This window comes from Eretmochelys imbricata, chromosome 18 (assembly GCF_965152235.1).
Source record: "Eretmochelys imbricata isolate rEreImb1 chromosome 18, rEreImb1.hap1, whole genome shotgun sequence".
NCBI classification, from domain to species: Eukaryota; Metazoa; Chordata; order Testudines; family Cheloniidae; genus Eretmochelys; species Eretmochelys imbricata.
Window position 1 is genome coordinate 14,278,632 of NC_135589.1, and position 23,245 is coordinate 14,301,876.

General features: G+C 42.8%; 1 protein-coding gene across 6 annotated transcripts in view; it reads left to right on the forward strand.

Annotated features, from left to right (window-relative positions):
* RERE (arginine-glutamic acid dipeptide repeats) overlaps nucleotides 1-23,245 on the forward strand; it is a 406,322-nt gene that overhangs the window by 356,937 nt on the left and 26,140 nt on the right. For all 6 annotated transcript variants that reach the window (XM_077837606.1, XM_077837604.1, XM_077837607.1 and 3 more), the window contains one exon: nucleotides 22,610-22,772. In XM_077837606.1, coding sequence (XP_077693732.1) covers nucleotides 22,610-22,772 — 163 coding nt within the window. The remainder of the gene's footprint in view (nucleotides 1-22,609; nucleotides 22,773-23,245) is intronic.

The following is a 23,245-nucleotide window of genomic DNA, read 5'->3' on the forward strand; positions in this document are numbered from 1 at the left end:
TTTGAGGAAGAATGCAGAGGGAATTTTGGTGGTTAATGGGGGAGGAAGATGGAATTCCAGCACACTTCAGCCTACCCTTCAGAGGGATTTAAGTGGTAAATGCAGGATGCTGCTTTGAACAGATTTGCTTGCGAACAGAATGAATCTGTGATTTGCACTGCAGTTGTTCATAGATTCTTTTCCTTTAGCTTTGTAGCTTAGCAATCTACAGAAGTCTTGTGGCTGAAGCCTGTCAGTTAATAGCAGTTAATAACAGCACCTTTAGGAGGTGCATACGTGAAATTATATCCCAGTAGGCTTCTTTTTCTATTAAGTCACGCCAGAAAATACCTTTAAGAACTTTTTTAAAGTTGCTGATTAACTTATTTTCCTTTAATAATCTCTGTCATTTTGATAATTATGTGAGTGCAAGCCACCAATTAAAATGATCATTCTGACTGTGTTAGAGCATCAACACCCTCTGACTTCTTAATGTGTTATTTGGAGATAATTTAATAACCCATTGTGCTCGAAATATCTGGCAAGTGGCTCAACAGTTTCCAAGGCCTATTAGCCCAAGCTTCTACCCATAACATTTGAGTTAAGTTTATGTTGAGATAGTTTAAGCCAAAATATTCAGTGTTTGTACTAGCAATGCAAGAGATTGTGTGATGCAGGTGCATCCATGTGGATCTGGGCCTGTGTGTACTGTGGTGATGATACCAACAAACAGATGCACTTGTAGGAATCCATTAAAATGTGCAGCTTTCCAAGGTGGGGAAAGTGGGCTCTGGGACAAACCTAATGAAGCAGTCTCCTGCCTCTTTGTAAGAAGTTCTTCACATTTTTGACTTGATCTTGACCTCTTTGTGAAGTGCTGAGAAGGAACTGACTTTAAAAGATTCTTTCGCCTTAGCTTGTAGATTCCTTTACTACAAACCTGAGCAGGTTGGAGAGTGTGGTAGTAGCAGGCCAGTTTCCTATCTACAGGAAATCGGGTTAAAAGGAATTTGAAAAGAGAAATACAGGGAGTCAGAATATACCCAGATCTAGAACAACTTTATAAAACATTGTAAGGCGTCTGTATTTTATAAGGAAAATGGTACATATGTTAATATATTAGCCTTTGACTTACAGGATTCCTGGGTTCTGTTCTCATCTCTTCTACTGATTGTGTACCTTGGACAAGTCAATTAACCTCTGTGCACCCCTTTCTCCTGTTGTAAAGTGGGGGATAAGTATCTACTTCACAGAAGTATTGCGAGTCTTCATTACTGCTTGAAATAATGTACTATGCTCTTCGACAGTACCTTTTGCCTTAGAAGCTTAAAGTGTAAGTACAGTGTTAACCCACCTTCCTCTTGAACAGGTAACCAAACTGCAAACCTTTCACTCTATTTAGAGTAGTCGTTACCCGAAAAACCCCCACTGCTGAAATAGTTTTTCCCCTTATTTTCCAGCCAGTTCAGTCAGGTTGTAGTGAACCATATTAAAGCATCAGCCTAATATTATTTTCTCCCTTTTGTTTGTTCGTAGCGGTATTGTTTGTGTTTGGTTAAGTTTCCTTTACTTGGAGTTGTTGGTTTTGGCGGCAGGGGGGTTAAGCAAGGAATTTAAGATGGGCTGCTGGAAAAAGTGACGGCAACTGAAGAGCAACTGCTGCTCTGGCAAGTCATTTTTTGCTTCGTATGCTGCCTGGAAATCCCCCTTCCTATTCATGCCACCTGGCTACTGTGGAAAGTCCACTAGCTAAAGAAGTAGCTATTTGACAGTAGTGTAAAGGGACAGCTGTGTTAAACTCTGTCGAAGTCTAATCATTAGTCTGTTCAAAATCAAGAGTAAATGACAAGGGGGGGGGGTATATGAGAGAGACATAACTTTGTGTCACAGAACACCTGGCATGTCAACTGTGGAACAGACTGGGTGGCAGAGGAAAGGCATCTATTCTGTATCTAGGCTTGTGGAGTATGTGTTTGTTTGTGTCATTTTTGGAGGTTGATGCCAGACTTCATTGAAACTATTCCACAAGCCTTGGTATGAAATGGATGGCTTTCTTCTCTTTCACTCAGTTTGTTCGATGGTTAAGTGTCAGGCATTCGGTGACATGGAATCTCTAAAGGAGCGCTAAAGCTAGCGTTTTTCAGTGCATAATAGAAACCGCCAGTTTCCATAACAATGTTTTGACCTCTTGTAATGTCTTCCTGCAAGTGTAGCTGCAGTAAGAAAAAGTTGGTAGAAACTCCTTCTGGCTCCCAGCCTTCACCTACACTCTCTCTTAGGTAACAAGAACAGGGATTAGATTACAAAGTTTATGGTGATCCCCCTTCATTTTCATTCTTTCACAATGGGCTTCATTTTAAATGTCACTGAAAGTTAGTGTTCAACAACTCCCCTATGGGTCATAGCCTGCAAGTGGAGAAGCTGGGGTAATGAATGTATTTGTCAAGCCAAGCCAAGCATTGTTCATCACAGATGTGTAAGGAAGACGTAAAACTTCGGTTTCATTGAAATGTGGAAAGCAGGTCAGTGTGCAGACACATCAGCACTGCCTGTTAAATGCTGCTTCTTGCTGCTGTCTCCTTAGGGAGAGGCCAGGGTTATCTCAACTAACTAAGTGGATCAGGAGACCTGAGCCTGGGGGTGCAGTAGCACGCCCTGGCTTAAAGTGGTTTCCATCATATAAAGGGTTTACAGTTCGGTTCAATGGCTTTCAGCACCCCCAGTATACAAATTGTTCCAGCACCCCTGCCCTAGCCTTTTCTTTTTTTATACATGGAAGTAAACTAAACAGAACTGTTGTGTGAAATCTTTAAAATACTGATAGATAATCCCTGGTTTACCCATTTTTCTTTCCTATTGAAGGAATAGGAGAAAAAGTCCCCCAGGCTCCCAAGATCTGCAGTTACCGTTGTATCCCAGTGTCCTCAGAGTCCCTTATTTTTCTGGTTTGTGTAGGGTTTTCCCTTTGATTGGTACATATCTCCTCAACAGATGATGTCACTTGCCCAGGAAAAAGTCGTGGTAGACAGTAGGCTAATGTTAGATGGATGTCTGCTTTTGAGTGTAGAAGTGGAAAATCTTAGCAGGAACTTCTTCGCATACTCTTCAAGATAACAATAGAGTTAGACTTTATTGAGTGATTGATTGATTGCATCATTGGGAATCAACTCCAAAAGAGAAGGAGTTCAGATTCCAGCAAAGGAACACCCTGAGAATGGGGAAAAATACAGGGCTTGAAATAATACACTGTGCAGGCCGAGTTCTGTTCTGTTCTGCATAAAGGAACAGAGGCTTGTTGCATCACGAAACTCTACTAAGCTTTTGGCCTGTAGCTGCTTAATAATACTTTGTTCTTGTCTAGCACCTTGTTTAACTGTCTCGGAGTGCTATCCAAATGGTAATTAAGGCTCGCCTTCTCCCTCTGTGAAGTAGACAGGTTGTTGAAATACTTTTTTTTACAGTAGTGTCTACAGAACCCAACCATTATCAGGACCCCATTGTTTCAGAGAGGCCTGGTCTACTCTTAAAATGTAGGCCAACATAGCTCTGTCACTCAGATCTGAAAAATCCATCCCTTTGAGCAACTTAGCTATGCCATCCTTACCCCCCAGTGTAGACATAACTAGGTCAATGAAAGAATGTGTCCGTTGACCTAGTTACCATCCCTCGGGGAGGTGGAGTTCCTACACTGATGGGAAGAACGCCTTCTGTTGGTGTTGACTGTGTCCACGCTACAGGGTTATGCCAGCATAGCTCCGGCACCATAGCTATAGCCCTGTAGTGTAGACGTGGCCTAAATCAGTGGTTCTCAACCAGGAGAACAAGTTTCAGAGGGTCTGCCAAGCAGGGCCAGTATTAGACTTACTGGGGCCCGGGGCAGAAAGCCAAAGCCCCACTGCATGGGGTGAAGTGTGGGGCCCTGGGACCCGCCACCTGGGGCTGAAGCAGAAGTCTGAGCAACTTAGCTTCACGATGCCCCCCTGATATGGGACCCTGGGCAAGTGCCCTGTTTGCTACCCCTTAACACCCGCCCTGGCTTTTAGATGCAGAAAACCAGTTGTTGTGGCACAGGTGGGACATGTAGTTTTTATAGCATTTTGGGGAAGGGGGCCTCAGAAAGAAAAAGGCTGGAAATAAAAAGATCAAGAGTGGGGGAAAAGAAGGTATTATAGAGGGAGAACTGAAGCTTGGGGAGAGAAGAGTTTCTGTGTAGAATTGTTCCATTTTATATAAAGGTGTGAAGTTAAACCAATATAATCCCCTGTGTGGACGCTCTTCTTTCAATTTAAGTGGCTTAAATCAATTGGGAACAGATTTAGGCTAACCCAAAATAAGCCACACAGAGGTTTCAGTGGGTTTAATTAAACTAGTTTAACTAAATCAGTGCAAGTGTGTGTAGACAAGACCCTAGTGTCTTGTTGAAGGTCACTCTCACAGAGTTAGTGGTTAGGGTGACCAGACAGCAAGTGTGAAAAATCAGGACAGGGGGTGGGGGATAATAGGAGCCTATATAAGAAAAAGACCCAGAAATCAGGACATCTGGTCACCCTGTTAGTGGTAGACCTGGACATAAAACCCAGAGGCCTACCCCTTGATTTAGTCACTATATCGCACTTACATTCCCAAAGGAAATACAGGACATAATTCCCATGAGACAGTTGTGGTGGAAAAGTGTAGATACAGCTAACGATAAAGCACAAAACTTTTGTGGCTAGTGAAGTTGAAAACATTAGCAAGGTTGGCTGACTGAATCGCTGGAATACCCCAGGATCTGACTAGTTAGTAAAATCCAGCCTCCTGGATTCACCCATTCACTTATCCTTGAGACTTAGGTGATGTGTACCTCTGTTTCTGATGGGATCTAAACAAAATTAACTCCTCTTTATTTAATTTAGTGTAGAAGGTTTTAGCCATGAATTTGATAACAATGTAGTTCTCAATGAGCGAAGAGGAAATGTGAAGCAGTCAGTTTTATATACAACAATTATAATTAGAAGGAGATGGTCCTCTGTGACCAATAGAGCATCACAGCATTCTCTCACTTGACTATGGTTACGGGAAAGCTGAAGATCTTTGTAAGACCCCTAAAGTTTAGACTTTTCATTTTGTCAGCTCTTTAAGATGGCTTAAATCTCTGACAGAAGCACCTTTACATGAGCTAGTTTGGAGCGTTAGAGATAGTACTGTGTGTGTGTCCAGAATTGCTGATTCTTGCAGAGAACACGCAAGAAAAATTTTAGTGGAGCAGCCACAGGCATTGTCCCTTGGGTTTTCTGCTCATTGGTTTTAAGGCACCTCAAAAACGTAAAAGAACTACCTCATTACCAAACTTCCCAGATCATTCAAGGATGGGCAGAAGCCACGTATATGATAATCCTGAAGAGAAACCGTGTTAATGCTTTGTTTTCTGCCCTGTTTCTCTCTTAATGGACCAAACAGTGACTGCTAAACTGGAATGGAAAAATGGCTCTAAAACATCTGAAACACACAGATTTTGCATAAGGGTTTGTGGTGCATTGGAAATAAGGATAAAAGCTTCACTCATCAGTTATTTTTTCCAAAGCTCCCATGCCTTCTCCGAGAGCCTCAATATTCTTCCAAATGGTGTGGGACCAATAGCTGATAGTATTTTAAGAATGGAGTGTTCCTTATCCATTTAAAATCTATTGTTTAGGCTGATACCATGGTGGTGTATCATAGTACTGCATGCTTTTCCAGTTCAACTGACTGGAGACTTTGCATAGCACAACAAAAAACACCTCTGTCCTAGGCAGTGAAGTATATTTAAAAGAAAAAACCTCTACATTTGTCAGATTCAACTCTGATTTAACACATTGTTTCTTGTATTTTTTGGGTTTAAGGTTATGGAATATTCTTTCCATAACCCATCCTTTTGTACCTATGTGTTGTGGCTATTGCGGTGATCTTGCATTGGTCCCCGTGCACTGAGATGAGTTAGTTTTGTTCCATTTGTTTCAGTACGTGGCACAGTGGGGTCCTGATCCATGACTGGGGCTGGCTGGCACTTATGGGGTAGTACAAATGAAAATTATTATACAATAATCATGTAGTATCAACCTTAACTCTCAATACCCTTGCTTTGGTTAGTTGTAGATAGTATTTTACACTAATGACTGGGAGACCCATTGTGAATTAGCTAGTGAACACGCAGAACAAAAAAGCAAGAATATTGCAATGCAAAATATTGTTGTTTTTGACAAGTGTAGTTTAGTTATAATTGTGAAGATGCATGACTGTATACTAGTAAAAATGTTCTTTTCATTTTAAGTAATGAAGTTTTAGTAACTCAGGGCCTCATTACAGTGTTGCCAAATTACAAGGAATACAGATTAGTGCATATCTACTTCACTTTAATGCATGGGGTAATTTTTAGTTAAATACAGAACATAATTAGAATTGTGCTTTAACCTTTTATTTTAAAACCAATATGATAATGATAAAGGCGGTTGCCCTTGTGTTTGGTATGTCACCTTCTCCACACTACAAAATTGATCCTTCATTTAAATTAATTGAAGTTGACACACAGACTACAACAGAAAATACCTCTTAGTCGACAAGATAGAATGACCAAAGTCTGTCTTTATTTTCAAAGCTGTATTTCAAAAGCTGATTGTACTAGATAATTGCCAGCTCACATATAAAAGACATAAAATATAAGAACTGATGTGGTTGAAGGAGCCTTTTTCATTTTCTGGCAGCCATTACATGCCTCCAATACAAAAACATTTTTCGCTTAGCAATTCTTTCCTGAGCTCAAAAATGGATTTCCCTCCAGCCACTGTCATTCAATTATCACCTCGGGAAATGCACAGATATAACTGATGATCCCTTTAAAAACGTCCTGCAGTATTCCATCCCTCCCATCTTTCATCTTTCTCCTCGCTCCCATCATTAAATGTAACATTGCCAATGTATATTTTATAGGGTGACCCTGACGGCTGTCACTTTGAGGCTGTGCAGAGATAATAAGATTGTGCATGTAATGAAGGGCAGATAAATAGAAAAATGTTTACGGGATGGAGCATGGTAGTTTCAGCAGCTTTATGGCTTCTTTCTTCTCCTCCTCCTTTCACTGATGGAATTGCGGTTTAGTTACAGGGATGAGAAAACAGTGAGAAAGGTAACATGGCGCTGTAGCCAATTGCAGTGAAATGCTATTTGACTCCAGCTAAATGAAACTAGGAAATAGTGACGTATTCAGCTTGTGCAAGGAGAAAACTGAATTGGAGAGATGAATTGTTGTGCTATTCCTCATATCATGTTGCTAAGATTTAAATGTTAACAGTATTTTGAACATTGGCCTGCTAAACCCAGGGTTGTGAGTTCAATCCTTGAGGGGGCCATTTAGGGATCTGGGGCAAAGATTGGGGATTGGTTCTGCTTTGAGCAAGGGGTTGGACTAGATGACCTGAGGTCCCTTCCAACCTTGATATTCTATGATTATATTCTATAATTCTAACACACCCTGGAGTGAGTCTTTCTCCTAAAGTTCTTATATGTTCTTTATATCTGATCTACCTAGGCACGTATATTAATCTCATTGCTGCCATAGTTTGCGAGCACTTGAGAACATCTAGTTACCTAGGAGTGAACGGGGTGTGCTTGATTTATAGGATGGTTATAAAGCTCAAAACTTGGCTGTAAATGGGCAGCCAAGAGCGGGTTTCTCCATCTGCCATTGCAAAGCCATTTGTTGTCCCCTTTCCCCCTTTACTCTTATGACCAAGAGGTAAACTACACATCCGCCTGCCCCAAGCTGTAGATGTGTCATGCCAGCTTTGGGAGTGGGGCGGGATGGGGGAGAAGAGGAGAGGAATAAGCGTTCAGAAGGAGGACAAAAGGGACTAGTAGGTGCTGGAAGGGCAAAGGGGATAGTGAATAGATGTCTCTTGTTGAACAGCAAGAAGGGAAGAACCTGTGATGTGTTCTACCCTGAGCCTTAATACAAAAAGAAATCCTGATTCTGCGTAGGCTACATTATCCTCTCACAGCTCTGTGGGCATGAAGCTGTTCACACTTCAAGCCATGAACCACTGGAGCATGAGCAGTAAACATCACACTAGTGTTGCAGCCTGGCCCAGGTGGGGTGGGGACCCTCTGTCGCAGCAGGTTTGGCAGCTGTGTCTGAACAGGCCCTGCAAAAGTGTGTCCTGGTGTTTTTTGGGGGGGGGCAAGAGGGGGTTTGTTTAAGGTATTTATTTAAATTAGTTAAATGAGTTTGAACTTGTCAGAAGGCTCAAACAAATAGCAGGTCCATGATGAGAGTTCCAGTACCTGTGATGATACTAATAGAGCTCCAGAAGGGTTAACTGGATCCCAAATCACTCAGCAGAAAGCAGGAATTGTCATCAGATATAAGGAGGTCCTTAACCCCTTCATTGCTGATAGTCACTTCCACCTGCCACTTTGTATTGTAATACCCAGTTAATTGGGTAGCTCCACAGGTATGTTCTGCCAGATTTACCTGGCATCAAAGGCAGCTGTTAAGCAGTCTTGTAGAACTATAACTGATGCTATTAACGATGGTATCTAACAATTAGTAATGGATGCAGCGAACAGCCTGTGGGTTCCTTTGGGGATTAGAGGACTCTGTTGATTAACAAAAGAGAAGTCTCTGGAGAGAGAAACCTTAATTACAAGAGCCTTCCTTTTCATTCTAGCACTGCGTACAGCTGGAGGGAGTGACAGAGGCCTCCAACTGTGGCTAAGGTTTAAAAGAATGCAACAGCTTGCTTCAAGCCTCTGATTTTCAGAACTGTTGTTAAACCCAATGGTTTAATCCCTAGAATTGAAAAAAGAGAAATATTTTCATAGAGCACTGAGCCAGGAAAACTTCTGTAACTTGCGCATTATCTCAGTTAGTTCTTCTTGCCAGAAGCAAATGTGGCCTCAGCACAGACTGATTTGTTGCCAATCTTTCTTACCCTCTTACTAGCAGAATTTATATTACTCTGTTGATTTATTCTAGTCAAAAACTAAGAGAGTAACCAGGAAATTAAAAGAACAAATAGCTTGGATCTAGAATGAGGTGAGGAAAGTCACACTGGATTCTTTGCTAAGCTAGTGAGGAACGGGCAGGCAGTGAATTTACCATGTCTAATGAAGGTGGACTTTTGTCCAGTAAAGCTTAGTCTGTATTATAAAATTGCTTATAAGAGTCTAACTTTGATTGGCTGAGCTATTCACATGACAATGTAGGTAATCAGCAGGATTTCACTTTTTTAAAAGGAATCTCATGTCAGTAGTAAAATGTGGGTCAGTAAATCCCATGCATTTGAAATAACAGCAGAAAATCATTGAATGTTTTCCACTTTATTGGAGGGAGCTTTATTGTAGCTAATACACAGGAGAGGTGATAAAGAAACAAGGGTTCTGTTTGCAGCTCCGTTACTGACTTCTTTTGTGACCTTGGGCAAGTCATTTCTTTGTGATTCTATTTCCCTTTCTGTAAAATGTGACTAATGTTTACTGTCCAAAGGGTATGTCAAGGTTTAATACATTAATATTTATAAAGCACTTTATCCTCAAATGAAAGATGGTATATAAGTGAAGAGTATTATTAGCATATTACAAATATGTATAGTATATCTTCAAATACAGTAGGACCTCAGAGTTACGAACTGACTGGTGAGCCACACACCTCATTTGGAACTGGAAGTATGCAATCAGGCAGCAGAGATGAAAAAAAGAAAGCAAACACAGTGCAACACGGTACTGAGTTAAACATAACCTACAAAAAAAGGGGAAAGTTTAATAAAAAGATTTGACACTGTAAGGAAACTGTGTCTGTGCTTGTGTCATTTAAATTAAGACGGTTAAAAGCAGCATTTTTCTTCTGCGTGGTAGTTTAGAAGCTGTATTAAGTCAGTGTTCAGCTGTAAACTGTTCCTGAAGTGTTCGTAACTCTGAGGTTTTACTGTACACATTTATATTTTGTATATATCCTTTTTTTCCTTGACACTCCAGACTGTTCTCATACTATTCTCCTGTTTTGTAGTTTTTCACTCCCCACTTTCCAGTCTCTGTTCCCTTTTTTTCTTTTTCTACACTGATCTCTTTACCCTTTCTGACTCTTGTTCAATCTCCATTCAAAAACATGCATACACAAAGTATCCTTCTTGCACCCTTAGGTTTCCCCACACAGTCCCCAAGTAGCTTATTTTTGTATTTAATGTAATTATATAGTGGAGGCAAATGCCACCCCAGTTGAGAATTTTCCAAAGTGTAGAAATTCCATTTTCAAAAGTGGTTTAGGCATTTAATGTCTAAGTATCATTAAAAGCCAAAGGGACTTAAGAGTCTAAATCACTTAGGTGCTTTTGAATCTCTTATATTACAGGCCTAACTTGTGTCACTTGTCTAAAAGAGAACGTAAATTCTTTGGAGCAGGCACTGTGTTTTCCTCAGGTCTGCACAGAGCTAGGCATAGTGTCCAGTTCTCCATTAACAACAATAATTGCAGAGCCTGAAGTTTTCTGACAAGAGTTTTTTTTCTGCTACAAAATGATCCCAAGAAACAGACGGAGCCTCAGTTGGATTGCTGAGTAAATCTGTGACAGTACTTGTGTTGGGGAGAAATGATAACATTAACATTTCAAAGTGAAATCATGGGTTCAGTAAACTCATCCCTCCTAGCTGCTCTCCTTTCCCCGCCACACTATCCATTTTTGGACTGGAGTTTCATTTACAAAGTGAAACCAACCCAGCTGATCACACTGAGTTTTGGGGGGAAGAAGATAAAGAATGGTCAGAAAAACAGAGCCTGTTGCATTATGTAGGTTTGTAAAAAGGCTCCCAAGCAGAGGGCAGGAGAGGAGAAAGCTAAACTACAGTTTAAAACTAATAGGTAGGGGAATAAATAGAGAGAATCTCTTAAGCTTTTACAGTATGTTGTTAGATTATGATATTTACAGGAAATTCCCTAGGAACCATTTTAGATGGCAGAAGGATTTTTAATATATTTTAATAACACCACAACTATTCTTTGAGCCTGTTTTCATAATTTTAATAAGACAATTCAGACTGTGCAGTATCCTTATGTATCCAAAGAGGGCATTAATCAGCACTGCTGCACAATCTGTTGAGACTTATTGCTTAATTAGAACACACACAAACCTATTTGTCACTGTGACAATAGCATGTGCACTAAGATTAAAATGGTAAAAACGCCCAGGTTAAACCTTCAGTGAAGTGCTCATGAAGCTACTTTGGGAAGAAAATGGAACACCTACAGTCCCGGTTACCTTCAGTCTTTCCTCGTTGGCTCTGTCGTCCCACGCTTTATTCCATCATTCTTAATTCAGTTATCTGATGCCATGAGAGAGTATTTGTGCTAGGAGAAGATACATTTGACTCCCCTGCTGCTGAGACACTAATGGAGGGCAACAACATAATGTGTATCTGGAGATATTTTCCAGTTGCAGGTGAAGCGTTGCCATTAGTAAAAACCCTAGGAAATAGAAAGGGGCTGTGGAGGATCCTGAAAGCCAAAGGGCGAGCGATTCTCATATCGGGGTATGTCGACCTGTCCCAAGGTGTGAGTTAGGCTATGTCTACTACACTACGCCGCTTTTAGCGACACAGCTGAGCTGCTAAAAGGCACGCGGTGTAGCTGCTGTTCGTCGGCAGGAGAGAGTTCTCTTGCCGACAAAAAAAAAAAAAAAAACCACACACACACAACTTCCACCCTCCACAAGTGGCACGGCTTTGTTGGCAGAAGAGCGCTGCTCACACCGGCTAGGGTGACCAGATGTCCCAATTTTGTAGGGACAGTCCCGATATTTGGGGCTTTGTCTTATGTAGGCATCTATTACCCCCCACTCCTGTCCAGATTTTTCACATTTGCTGTCTGGTCACCCTAACATCGGCGCTTGTCATCGGCAAAACTTTAGTCTTTCGTGGGGGGGAGTGGGGATTGTTGTTTTCTTTAACACCTCTGAAGGACAAAAGTTTTGTCTTTCACTTGCCAGTGTAGACAAAGCCTTAGTCTGGCTCTTATGAATGGTTGTGGGGAACCTCTGTGACTCCTTTTAGACTGATGCAAACAGTTCACACCAGCATTCTGAGGGCTCGTCATCATTGCTAAAACAGGAGCTTTTTTATCTTGGAGTCTATCATTCATGAGATAAAATGCACAGCGAAGACCAGATACTTTAGTTATACCACTAGATAACTTGCAGAGGTCAGGTCTATACTCCTGCCTGGTCTTCGCTTTGTTTTGTTCTCGAATACAGGCACTGAGCAACCAGACATCCCTCTGCAAGAGGCTATGGGCTTGTCTCCAGGGCCAAAAAAAGGTTACCGCAGAGTAACTAAGTCGTATGAGCCTATCCTGAGATAAAAACAAAGCAGAGACCAGGTAGGTGTACAGGGCTGACCTAGGCAAGTTTATCTTGTGGTAAAACTGAAGCGCCAGTCTCCCCTCACTCATAGTAGCTGAGGAGAGTTGTGCAGACTTTGTGCGTGTGTGTAATTGCACTAAAACTGCCCCCTGCTGTGGTTTTGGTTTTTCCCCTCTTGGCAGTGCTATGCTTTTGGGAAATTAAACAGCAGTTGTTATGTTTGCTCACTGTGTTATACCGTAACAGATACTTGAAGGTAAGTTGTTGTATTCATGTGACTGGTTCCACAGGAGCACTGTCTGCAGTGGTAGGGCTATCAAACCTCTCAGATTCAGAAAGGCGCACATAGTGTTAATCCTTTGTTTACCTAAGGCAAGACTAAACACAAACACACAGGCACAGCTTGTACTGTGTATTTTACATTTGAAACTCACTGGTAAGAAGTGAGAAACCAGGGCGCAGCACTTACTTGCTTTCAGTGGATTGTTTACGGGGTGGAATAGTTAATGCCTGCCGAGGCATTTTATTGTGTCCCTGAGAGAGGTTGATTGAGTTACAGCATAACACAAGAGAACAGGAAAACAAAATGGTGGCAAAGGAGAGAGAGAATGGTGCCTTGTGGCAAGGAAACAACCTCCTAATAGGTTTCAGAGTGGTAGCCGTGTTAGTCTATGTCAGCAAAAACGGGGAGTCCTTGTGGCACCTTAAAGACTAACAAATTTATTTGGGCATAAGCTTTCGTGGGCTAAAACCCACTTCATCAGATGCATGGAGTGAAAAATACAGTAAGCAGTAAATATATATTACAGCACATGAAAAGATGGGTGTTTCCTTACACCCATGTAAGTGGGGGGTCATTGCTAACGAGGCCAATTCAATTAGCCTCCTAATAACTACACATATCCTGTACTAGCAATAATGCTGGGTTACAGAAAGACGTGGGCAATTGAGTTGTTCTCATGTGGCGTGTGAAACTTCCCCTCAGGAGCAAGTCTCCCTGCTTAGTGGTGTAGTGATCTGAGTCTTTCTGATTTTAGCAAATCTCGACTTGGAAGTGTGATGTGTCGTTCTGTTTGTACAGAGTGTTTGTGGTTAGAAGGCTCGGCCTGTAAAAATAAGGCCGGTTTACACCTAACACCTAGGGTATGTCTACATGGCGGCCGCTACGGCGGGCACAGCTGCAGCCACGCTGTTGTAGCGTAGCCACTTCCTGGAATGACAGAAGTGTTTTTTCCGTCACTGTAATAAATCCACCCCCTCAAGGGGCAGTATCTAGGTCAATCAAAGATTTCTTCTACTGACCTAGCAGCGTCTACACTGTGGGTTAGGTTGGCTTAATTATATCTCTCGAATTTTTCACACTCCTGAGCAATGTACCTAGGTCGACCAATTTTTCAGTGTAGACTAGGCTTTAGGTGTACGCTGAGTGGCTTGTTGGTGCCAGCTAGCAAAGGGCTCACAACTCTGTGTCAGCAACTCCTGTCAGGCCTGACAAACTCACTACACCTAAATGCTTCTTTCATAGTATTTACCCAGAAAGGTTTGTCTGAGGTGTCGCATGGAATCTCATGTCATACTGATACTCACCATCGGGCGATGTACATACAGGTGACACTTAAGAAATTGTGTGTGTGTACTGAAAGTATGTCTTGGAATCTGTCCCCCAGGCAGGGTTGGCAAATTAGTTTTGCCAGACAAAGGGCTGTGGAATAACCTGCCTCAGTTCATGTATATATTAAGCATTGTAAAGCGAGCACAGAGGAAGCCCCATCTGCATGTAAAAACAGGAAAAAATACGTCATCGGGTGCGTTGGGTAAGGAGGTGAAGAGTGAAAGGAGTATGTGCCTTGGAGCCAGTGCCCCAGAAAAGAAACCGCCGGTCTGTTACTCAGTGACCAGAGAGGCTGAAGCGTTTGCCCCTCTGACATGTACATTGGCCAAACCGGACAGTCTCTATGCAAAAGAATAAATGGACACAAATCTGACATCAGGAATCATAACATTCAAAAACCAGTAGGAGAACACTTCAACCCCTCTGGTCACTCAATAACAGACTTCAGGGTGGCAATTTTGCAACAGAAAAGCTTCAAAAACAGACTCCAACGAGAAACTGCTGAACTGGAATTAATTTGCAAACTAGATACCATTAACTTGGGCTTGAACAGAGACTGGGAGTGGCTGGGTCATTTACACAAATTGAATCTATTTCCCCATGTTAAGTATCCTCACACCTTCTTGTCAACTGTCTGAAATGGGCCATCTTGATTATCACTCCAAAAGTTTTTTTTTCTCCCGCTGATAATGGTGCATCTTAATTAATTAGCCTCTTACAGTTGGTATGACAACTTGCACCTTTTCATGTTCTCTGTATGTATATATATCTTCTTACTATATGTTCCATTCTATGCATCTGATGAAGTGGGCTGTAGCTCCTGAAAGCTTATGCTCAAATACATTTTTAGTCTCTAAGGTGCCACAAGTCCTCCTGTTCTCTAAGGCCCAGATGTAGACGCCACTAGGTCAACAGAAGAATTCTTTTATGGATCAGTCGGAGGAATGGACTAACTACAGTGACAGAAAAACCCCTTCCATCACTGTAGCAAGTGTCTACACTATGTTGCTACTGTGACACAGCTGCTGCTGCACCATGTATGTGCCACCGTAGCATCTGTAGTGTGGACATAACATAAGAATAAAGGATTTTGGACACCTGGAACGCTCTCGAATGTGATGGGAGCTTGACCTCCTCCCATCCATGCTTGGTCTTCAGCGTGTGAGGTGATAGCTAGAGTGGGGTCATCCCAAAGAGCTCAGAATCTAATCAGAAGACAGGCCAAAAAAATGATGAGAGTAGAAACATCTTAATGTATTTTCCACTTGAAATCTGTGCCCTAGAGGATGTGGGTGAAGCACTGTTTTCTGCGCTCATTGTAGTTCCCTTCTTCCTTCCTTTTTGGCTGTTTATCTACAAGGTCTTTCTCTTCTCCACTGATCCAGCTGCTGGGACACAATCACCTTTCTCCCAAGGGAGGTGACTTCTGGTGACGCTCTGTTCCCTTGGACGCACCACCATGTCCTACCCACTGGGAAGTTCAGTGATTCCCACTTTGCCAGGTCTGTTTGCTCATCACTCCCAGCTCTGCCTTTTGAAGTAGGGAGTACTTACATGTGAGCAAAGCTGGAAATCTCTGACACAGGGGAGTGAAGCGCACTGCCAGACACAGGTGCGTGTGGGCAGCGCTCTCCCCCACTGCCATGGAAAAACTGCATTTCTCATACTTCTGACATAGGCACTGAGCAGCATCACTGACACCTCAGTCTGGGAGACCCACAAATAGCACCAAGGAAGCTGTCTGGGAAGGAAGGATGACATTTGGCCCCAAGACAGTGCTGCTTCCATTGCGCTATGAGGGGGATGCATTACTTATGGCAGACTAATAATTGCCAGTGAGCATGGTGGGCACAGCAAAGTTCTGGAGGGGAGAAGATTGAATTTGTGCTTGCAGGGAAGAGAGGAACTTAGTGGATGGTGGTGTCTCCTGAGCTGAGGTTAGGGTATACTGTCTGTGAATATCCAGGATTCCAAGCAGATTAATGGAGAGACAAATCTCCTCTCCGGGGATCATAGCATCATAGAGTATCAGGGTTGGAAGAGACCTCAGGAGGTCATCTAGTCCAACCCCTGCTCAAAGCAGGACCAATCCCCAATTAAACCATCCCAGCCAGGGCGTTGTCAAGCCTGACCTTAAAAACCTCAAAGGAAGGAGATTCCAAACTCATCCTTTCTATTAAGAGGGTGCAACTTGCATTAACTTCTGTGGGAGTTTTGCTCCCTTATCCCAAGGACTGGATTTAGTCCCAGATCTCATAGTGGGAGAGGGAAATGTGTTCCAACTGGAAGAGGTGGATACTTGGAATGTGTCTCTACTGCGTACTTAACTTGAGAGGAGGAAGGCAAGGGTCTGTGTAGGTCTAGCAAGCTAGAGGAGCCAGTTACTGATACTGGGTGATGCTGATTGGAGCACTCTCTCATATCCAGAGCTCAGAGCTTGAGGTCCAGGTTCCGTAATAAGAGGAAGGCCTGTGTAAGGAGGGAGGATAGGTGTTGTAGACTGCGCTCCAGATATCGCGGGTGAGGAGCGGCGCACTTGTCCACCAAAGTGAGTTATGGTCTGCGGTGGGGGGAACCAGGCCAAGCTGGTGGATGGTTGCAGCAGCTCTGGTTGAGCCAGAGAGTAAATAGGTGGTTGAGCCTGGTCCAGGATCTACAATCAAGTGGACAAGGAGGCAGGTGCAGCAATGGACCCCTAAATTTACTTGATGTGTTAGACTTCTTCCCATTGATGCTTCCACTCTGTAAGGACATAATTTTTGGCTCCTTGGCAGTGCAGCACTGTAGTCGAAGAGTGCATGAGCTGCCATAGCAAACGGGTGTCAAGAGATCAGCAGTGGCATCCCAACCTGGCCACAGGGATTCCTCTCCTGGCTGTGGAGCAGAACTTCAAATAGCAAAATCAGAAAATGCAAAATTGGAGCTGTTTGGACAGACTGTTGGTTTATCACAGTTGGACTCTTCCTTATACATGCAGGAGTTGAGTAAATGAGACAAAATAGCTAGTCAGAAAGTGCTACAGGGATAAGCCGCTTGTGTATTTTGTGGTATTGGAAAAATAAAGATCAAGCACAACCCAAAAAGTGGTTGGTGTACTTGTGAGTCTGAGCTGAATGTAGTGGAACTGCAGTGACAGGTAGTACTCAGCTGATGGCTGTGTGAAACAAGGAAAACACCACCTTTGTTAGGTAACAGCTGATCTGAACGCAGCCCCATCCTTTCTAACCAAACACATGGAATGCCTTTTTGGCTCCACTTTAGTAGACCATCAGCTCCATTAAGCAACAGATTTGCCAGTTCTTTAGTGGTTGCTCCAGTGCAACTGTAATGTGTCTCTTGTCTCACACACACTCACACTGATGCATGCACATACAGTTTCATGTACTTAACATTTGCAAATCGCCATAAATGAGAAGCTAGGGGCATGCAGCACTTGCTACTTTCGTGTTAGATTGTTAAGCGTATGGAGTAGTTAATAATGCCTGCCCCAGTGTTTTTAGTGGGGCAGGCATGAATAACTATTAATTTTATAGTGCTTGCTTGAGTTGCAGCAGAACACAGGAGGGCAGGGGAGGGAAATGGTGGCAGAGGAGAGAATGGTGCCTCGTGCCAAGGAGGCAACCTTCTAATAATTACAAATAGCCTGTGCAGCACTATCAGTAATACTGGGTTGCAGAAGGACATGACAGCTGAGCTGTTCTCAAATGGCATGTGGAGCTTGACTTTCCCAGCAGTGTATCCCTCCTTTCTTGTTAACCACAGAGCCAACCTCAGCTTTTTATCATGCTTCCTAATTTAATTTATTATTATTTGTCTTTAATTTTGGAGATTTTGGAGGAAATTACTCCTGTTTGCTGCTAATAATAATTAAAAGGGGGGGGGGCAGGAGAGGAATGCGTTCCCACCAGAGCCACTACCCAAGGACAGAACTAAAACAGGATTGATCTTATCTTGGATGATTTCAGTGCATCTGTTGCTAGGACCATCCAACTCCTGGCATGAAAAGGTTTTTAAAAATAGACTAAATATAGGCTGATTGGTTAGGAGCATTTCCCTGGGCTAGTGCTACTGCCCAGAACACTGTGGATTCAGAACAACCTTCTTTCCCCCTTCCCTCCTCCCCTCAGTACCCAGGCACCAAACCAGCTCAGTTCATCATGCTGTTAGCAATTATAATACAGAGATGTAAGATGTGTTGACTACAAGACCTTGCTCTGAGATGAGGTGAGATCACCAGGAACAAAATGATCATTACAGGCCATTCATGTCGGCAGAGTTTATGCTCCCATGTTTGCTTGCAAGCAAAAACAGTAGCTAATTTGCAAGGCAGCCTTTTGTAAAGGGGCCTTTTGATCAATGATTGCCTGTGTTAATGTTTCAGTAGGCTATTGATTCCTGCAACAGCTTTTGTTCCCTAAATTTATGTGCGATGGGTTTCGGCAGCACACACTATGCATGTTTGATTAAAGTTCAATTGACTTCACTCGTGGTGAAGCCGGGAGCCGTTTCGCTCTCTGTTTGTAGAACCAAAGCTTTCTGTGACATGTTCTTTTGTTTGTGCCCAAGCCTCTGCCACCCATGCAGTCACCAAATTGCGGTTCCTAATCCTCCCAGATTCACTCCACTCCATCATTTAATCCCTTAGGTAGACAGAATAGTATTTGATGGCAAGGCACCTAATAAAACCTGGGTTGGAGTTTGTGTACATATGTTCCGTTGGGAGAATAATATTAAAATCCTACTTACATACTTCCTCGTTGATTTTTAACCCTGTGGTTGTGACTGAAGGTTGAGTCATTTAGTGAGTCATGTATCTGAAGCTCCAGAAATAAATCTTAACTATAGTTCATTAACTCTTGTGATCACCCATTTCTTTAGTCTCTGCTAAGTGAGTCTGTTTCATTAATAATGTTAAAATTTGAGTCTTCGTACAGATTTTTGAAGGATCAGTTTGGAATGAGGTGTATGTTTCTGAAGTGGGCTTTACCCCGAATATAGGCAGGGTTAGTTTTCAAACAATCTTTGTTTAATGGCCAATGCCCTTCATTCCTAGTTGTTACTCATTTTTACCAAAAATATTTCAGGGTTTTATAAAAGCTATTCTGTTTTTACCAATTTCCCCCCAAAATTTTTACCACTCAATTACATAAAAATACAGATTATTTTTAAAAATCCAATCCATTGCATTAGTAGATGTGTTTGTTAATAAATTAGTCTCCGTGTAAATGCGAGACTGTCTGGTCAAATAAGGTAGTGTTGTGGAAGGTAGACACACACGTATGTGTGTTTGTGCACATCAGTGTTCAAATCCTAAAAAACAAGTGCCGGAACACCCTGGATCCAGCTCCCTGCTCCAGAAGGAAGGATTGCGGCTTGATACCCTGGGTTAACTCAGCTATCCTCTCTCTTTCCAGAGTGGGGAGCCAGGTCCAGATTCTTGAAGGTGTCCCTGGGGCCAGGAGGATCCCTGGACCTTGCTTTCTGCTCCGGAAGGAGGGGTGGCAGCTCAGTAACTTGGGCAGGCCCCAGTGTGCCCCTATATACCTAGCTTCCCACTCCGGAAGGAAAGTTTGGGCCGCCCAGGTAACCGAGCTGCCATCTCTTCATTTGTGAGCCCAGAAGAGATTGAGGAGATGGTGTGAAGAGATGACACTCTTGCCTCTTCATCCTCTTCCACCTCCGGGCCCACTGTTGTCTTTATTCCTTTTTTCTTGTCCTCCCATCCCCTGGTATTAACCCCAATATTTACCCAGAAAACTGTGAAGTTATTTTTTGCACCAATTTTCACCTTTTTAAAAAAAAATTGTAACAAATACTGATAAATTCCTGGGAAATTTTAAAATAAAAACCGAAAGCAAAGGGCCTTGTTTATGGTGCAATGTGTGCTTCAGTAATTTAATTTCCTTCAGGACTTGGTGGGTTTGCCACATGTAAATACAGCCCAGATTGATTCGCATTTCCTGTTTTTGATGGGAAATGGGGACACTGGTTTGCGGTCTTCGGTTAACACATCAGAGGATGCGTCTTCATCCACAGATGCAGAGAGTTGAGATTTACTGACTTCTCCCTGACATTGACACCAAGGGTTTGATAAAGATACATTTGTAGGTAAAGTGTGACTGGTAAGTTTGCTTAAGATTTGCTGGCTTTGAGGCGAGGTCTAGCAAAGTACAGTGGTATAATTATGTCACTCAAGGGTGTGGAAAATCCACCGACCTAAACTCTGGTGCAGGCAACGCTGTGTTGACGGGAGGGCTTCTCCCATCAGCGTAGCTACCACCTCTTGGGGAGGCGGAGTACCTGTACCCTCTCTCGTCAGCATAGGTAGCATCTTCACTAAGCGCTACAGCGGAGGACTGCACCAATGCAGAGCTGTAAATGTGGACAAGCCCTGAAGAGCATTGTATGAACTCTCCATGGAATTTCAGTTGCCCCGGCAATAAATTCTCTCTCCAGTTTGGCGAACAGTAGTGCTGAATAGATTTCAAGTCCACTTTGATGGGGTCAAAAATAGTTTCTAAAGCATCTGCATTAATTGAGTGTAATACGGTTTCGTGATTAGAGCAGTGAACAGTGTGTCAGGACACCTAGTTCTGTCCCTGCATCTACCACTGGCTTAGGCTACGTCTACACTTAAAACGCTACTGGGGTGTCGCTGTAGCGCTTCAGTATAAATGCTCACTACAGTGATGGGAGGGTTCTCCCATCGCTGTCGTTAATCCAGCCTCTTTCCCCCACCCCCGCAAGGGGCGGAAGCTAGGTCGATGAAAGAATTCTTCTATCCACCTAGCGCTTGTCTACACCAGGGCGTAGGTCAGCATAGTCTCTTGGGTGTGGCTTTTTCAGACCCCTGAGGTGTAGCTGTGCCAATGTAAGACTCCAGTGTAGGCCAGCCCTTATTCCGTGCTCTTGGCCGACTCTCAGTTCCTGAGGCCTGATCTACACTAAAAAATTAGGTCAACCCAGTTAGATCGCTCAGCGATGTGAAAAATACACACCCACCCACCCACCCCGGAGTGATGTAGTTAAGATGACCTAACCCCTGATGTAGACAATGCTAGGTCCATGGAAGAATTCTTCTGAGGACCGAGTTCCCACCTCTTGGGGAGGTGAGTCACCTCCCGAGATGGCAGAACCCCTCCCGTTGGTGTAGGTAGGGTCTATGCTGAAATGCATCAGTGGTGCAGCTGTGTTGCTGTCGTATTCCAAGTCTAGATAAGCCCTGAGTGGCTGTATTTACCCATTGGTATTGAATGATGATGATGATACCTGCCTACTTCACTTTTGGAGACTCTGGAAAACTGAGTAGGTTTCTTTCATGAGGATTCTTGTGTCCTACCTAATCTAGGGCTGTAGCTAATTTTTTCTCTCTCACACACAAAGTGTCACTCTGAAATTGGTTGGGCGTGGGTATCATTTTAATGTTGGTAAATCTGCATCAATTGCACTCACTATCAGTGCATAACAATACATCCGTTCTGTCTGCTATCCAAAATCAAAGTTGTGGTTGTGTGCTTCATCCAGAGTTCTCTATTTTAAGTTAGGCATCTTTAAAATCCTTAAGTGGTGTCCGATAATTTCTGTCTTGTCACTGTTTGCGATGTTCTGTACCCAGATTATGCTGTTACTGCTTGTTCTAGGCCATTGGAAGTTTTGACTGAGGAAGACATCTTTAGTACAGAGTTAACTCAAGTGATCTACGCTGAGTAAAGACTGCAGGATTTGGCCCTGAGAGAGAGAGAGACCATTTTTTGTGGGCAATTTAGGCATGTTTGTTTTGATGTTGATTTTCAAGGGACTAGTTAGAACTTCTCTGTTTCTCTGGCAACTTGAAAGAAACAACACCTTTTACCTTAGAGGCAGACAAGTCGCCAGAAAATGATAGGGATTTCAAAGTAAAAGAATGGAGATTAAAACCACATGCTGTTCTTTAGCTCAGCATTTCATCCACTAGTTGGAATATCATCTGCTCTAGGTTTTTGAATGTAAGCCAGATTCATTATGCTGTGGAATTATCACGAGCTTCCCTGGGTGTGCTCCTTTACCTGCCTAATTAACTTCGATGTGGGCATATATATTTAGATTAAAGTTTGGCTTGCTTTAATATGGTTGAATAATACGGTTACCGCTTATGCTCAGTCATGTTTTTATTCTAACATTCTACTTTTCAAACAGGAGTGTATTTAATGCTTGGGGCGTATTAAGATGGGCAGGATATCATCTATTTGAACTGATCCCACTCTCACTGAAAGTGCCAGGGTTCTTTAAAAACCATCTTTAGCCAGGACATGGCTTTTACAGCTCATTGGAGAGCTGGTACCTCTAGTTCAGTGCCTACTAATTCTTTGCAGAGGTATTGATATAGTGCTTAAAGTAAAGAGCTCCCCCTGCTGAATCACCAATACGTGCACTTCCTGCAGTATGAAAGTGGTGGCTGGAGACTTCCCACCCAACTACTTTAAAAAAAAAAAAAAAAAAAAAGTTTTGAAATTTGCTTCCCCAGAAAAATATCTGTTTCTCTTCTAGCCAAGGGAATTTGTCTGTCTGAAAATATACCCTTAAGCTTTTTATTTTGTGTGCGTGGGAGAGGGAGAGAGAAAAGGGCTGACAAGTCAGCTGTGCGTGCCCCTCTAACATATTCCTTCTGTGTTTACAGGGAGAACTAATCACTTTCTATTACTATTGGAAGAAAACGCCTGAAGCAGCAAGTTCCCGAGCCCACCGTAGGCATCGAAGGCAGGCTGTGTTTCGGAGAATTAAGACTCGAACTGCTTCCACTCCAGTCAGCACTCCCTCCAGGCCCCCCTCTAGCGAATTCTGTAAGTGGCAGCTAAAAGCAGCGCATTTATCTTTGTTTAGATGGATAGAACTGCAGTAATGTAGTGGCTCTCTGCCTTCAGCCGAAAAAAGCAAGAAAATGGAGTTCAGGCTGTTGGCGTCTCCTGTTCCCACACCATTATGCCTGAGTATAGCAGGTGTCTGTGATCAGCAAGTGATGTTTTGTACCATGTGCAATGCAGCGCTTAGGCACAGTGTAAGGATGGAGACTTTGACCTGGCTCTAAATTTCCCTGTTTGTCATAGTTGCTTGTGTATGTTGAATTTTCCCTGGGATTATTCCAAGAACCGCGCTTAGAAAAAGCAAGAAATAAAGCAAACTTTCCCCCTGCAAGCTGTGTTCCATGACCATACTTTCTGCTCTTTACAACTAATGCCATGTTATAGTCAATATTGCTATATCTTCACAAATTTAAGGCTACGTCTACACTACATTCTGTCGGCATAATGTATGT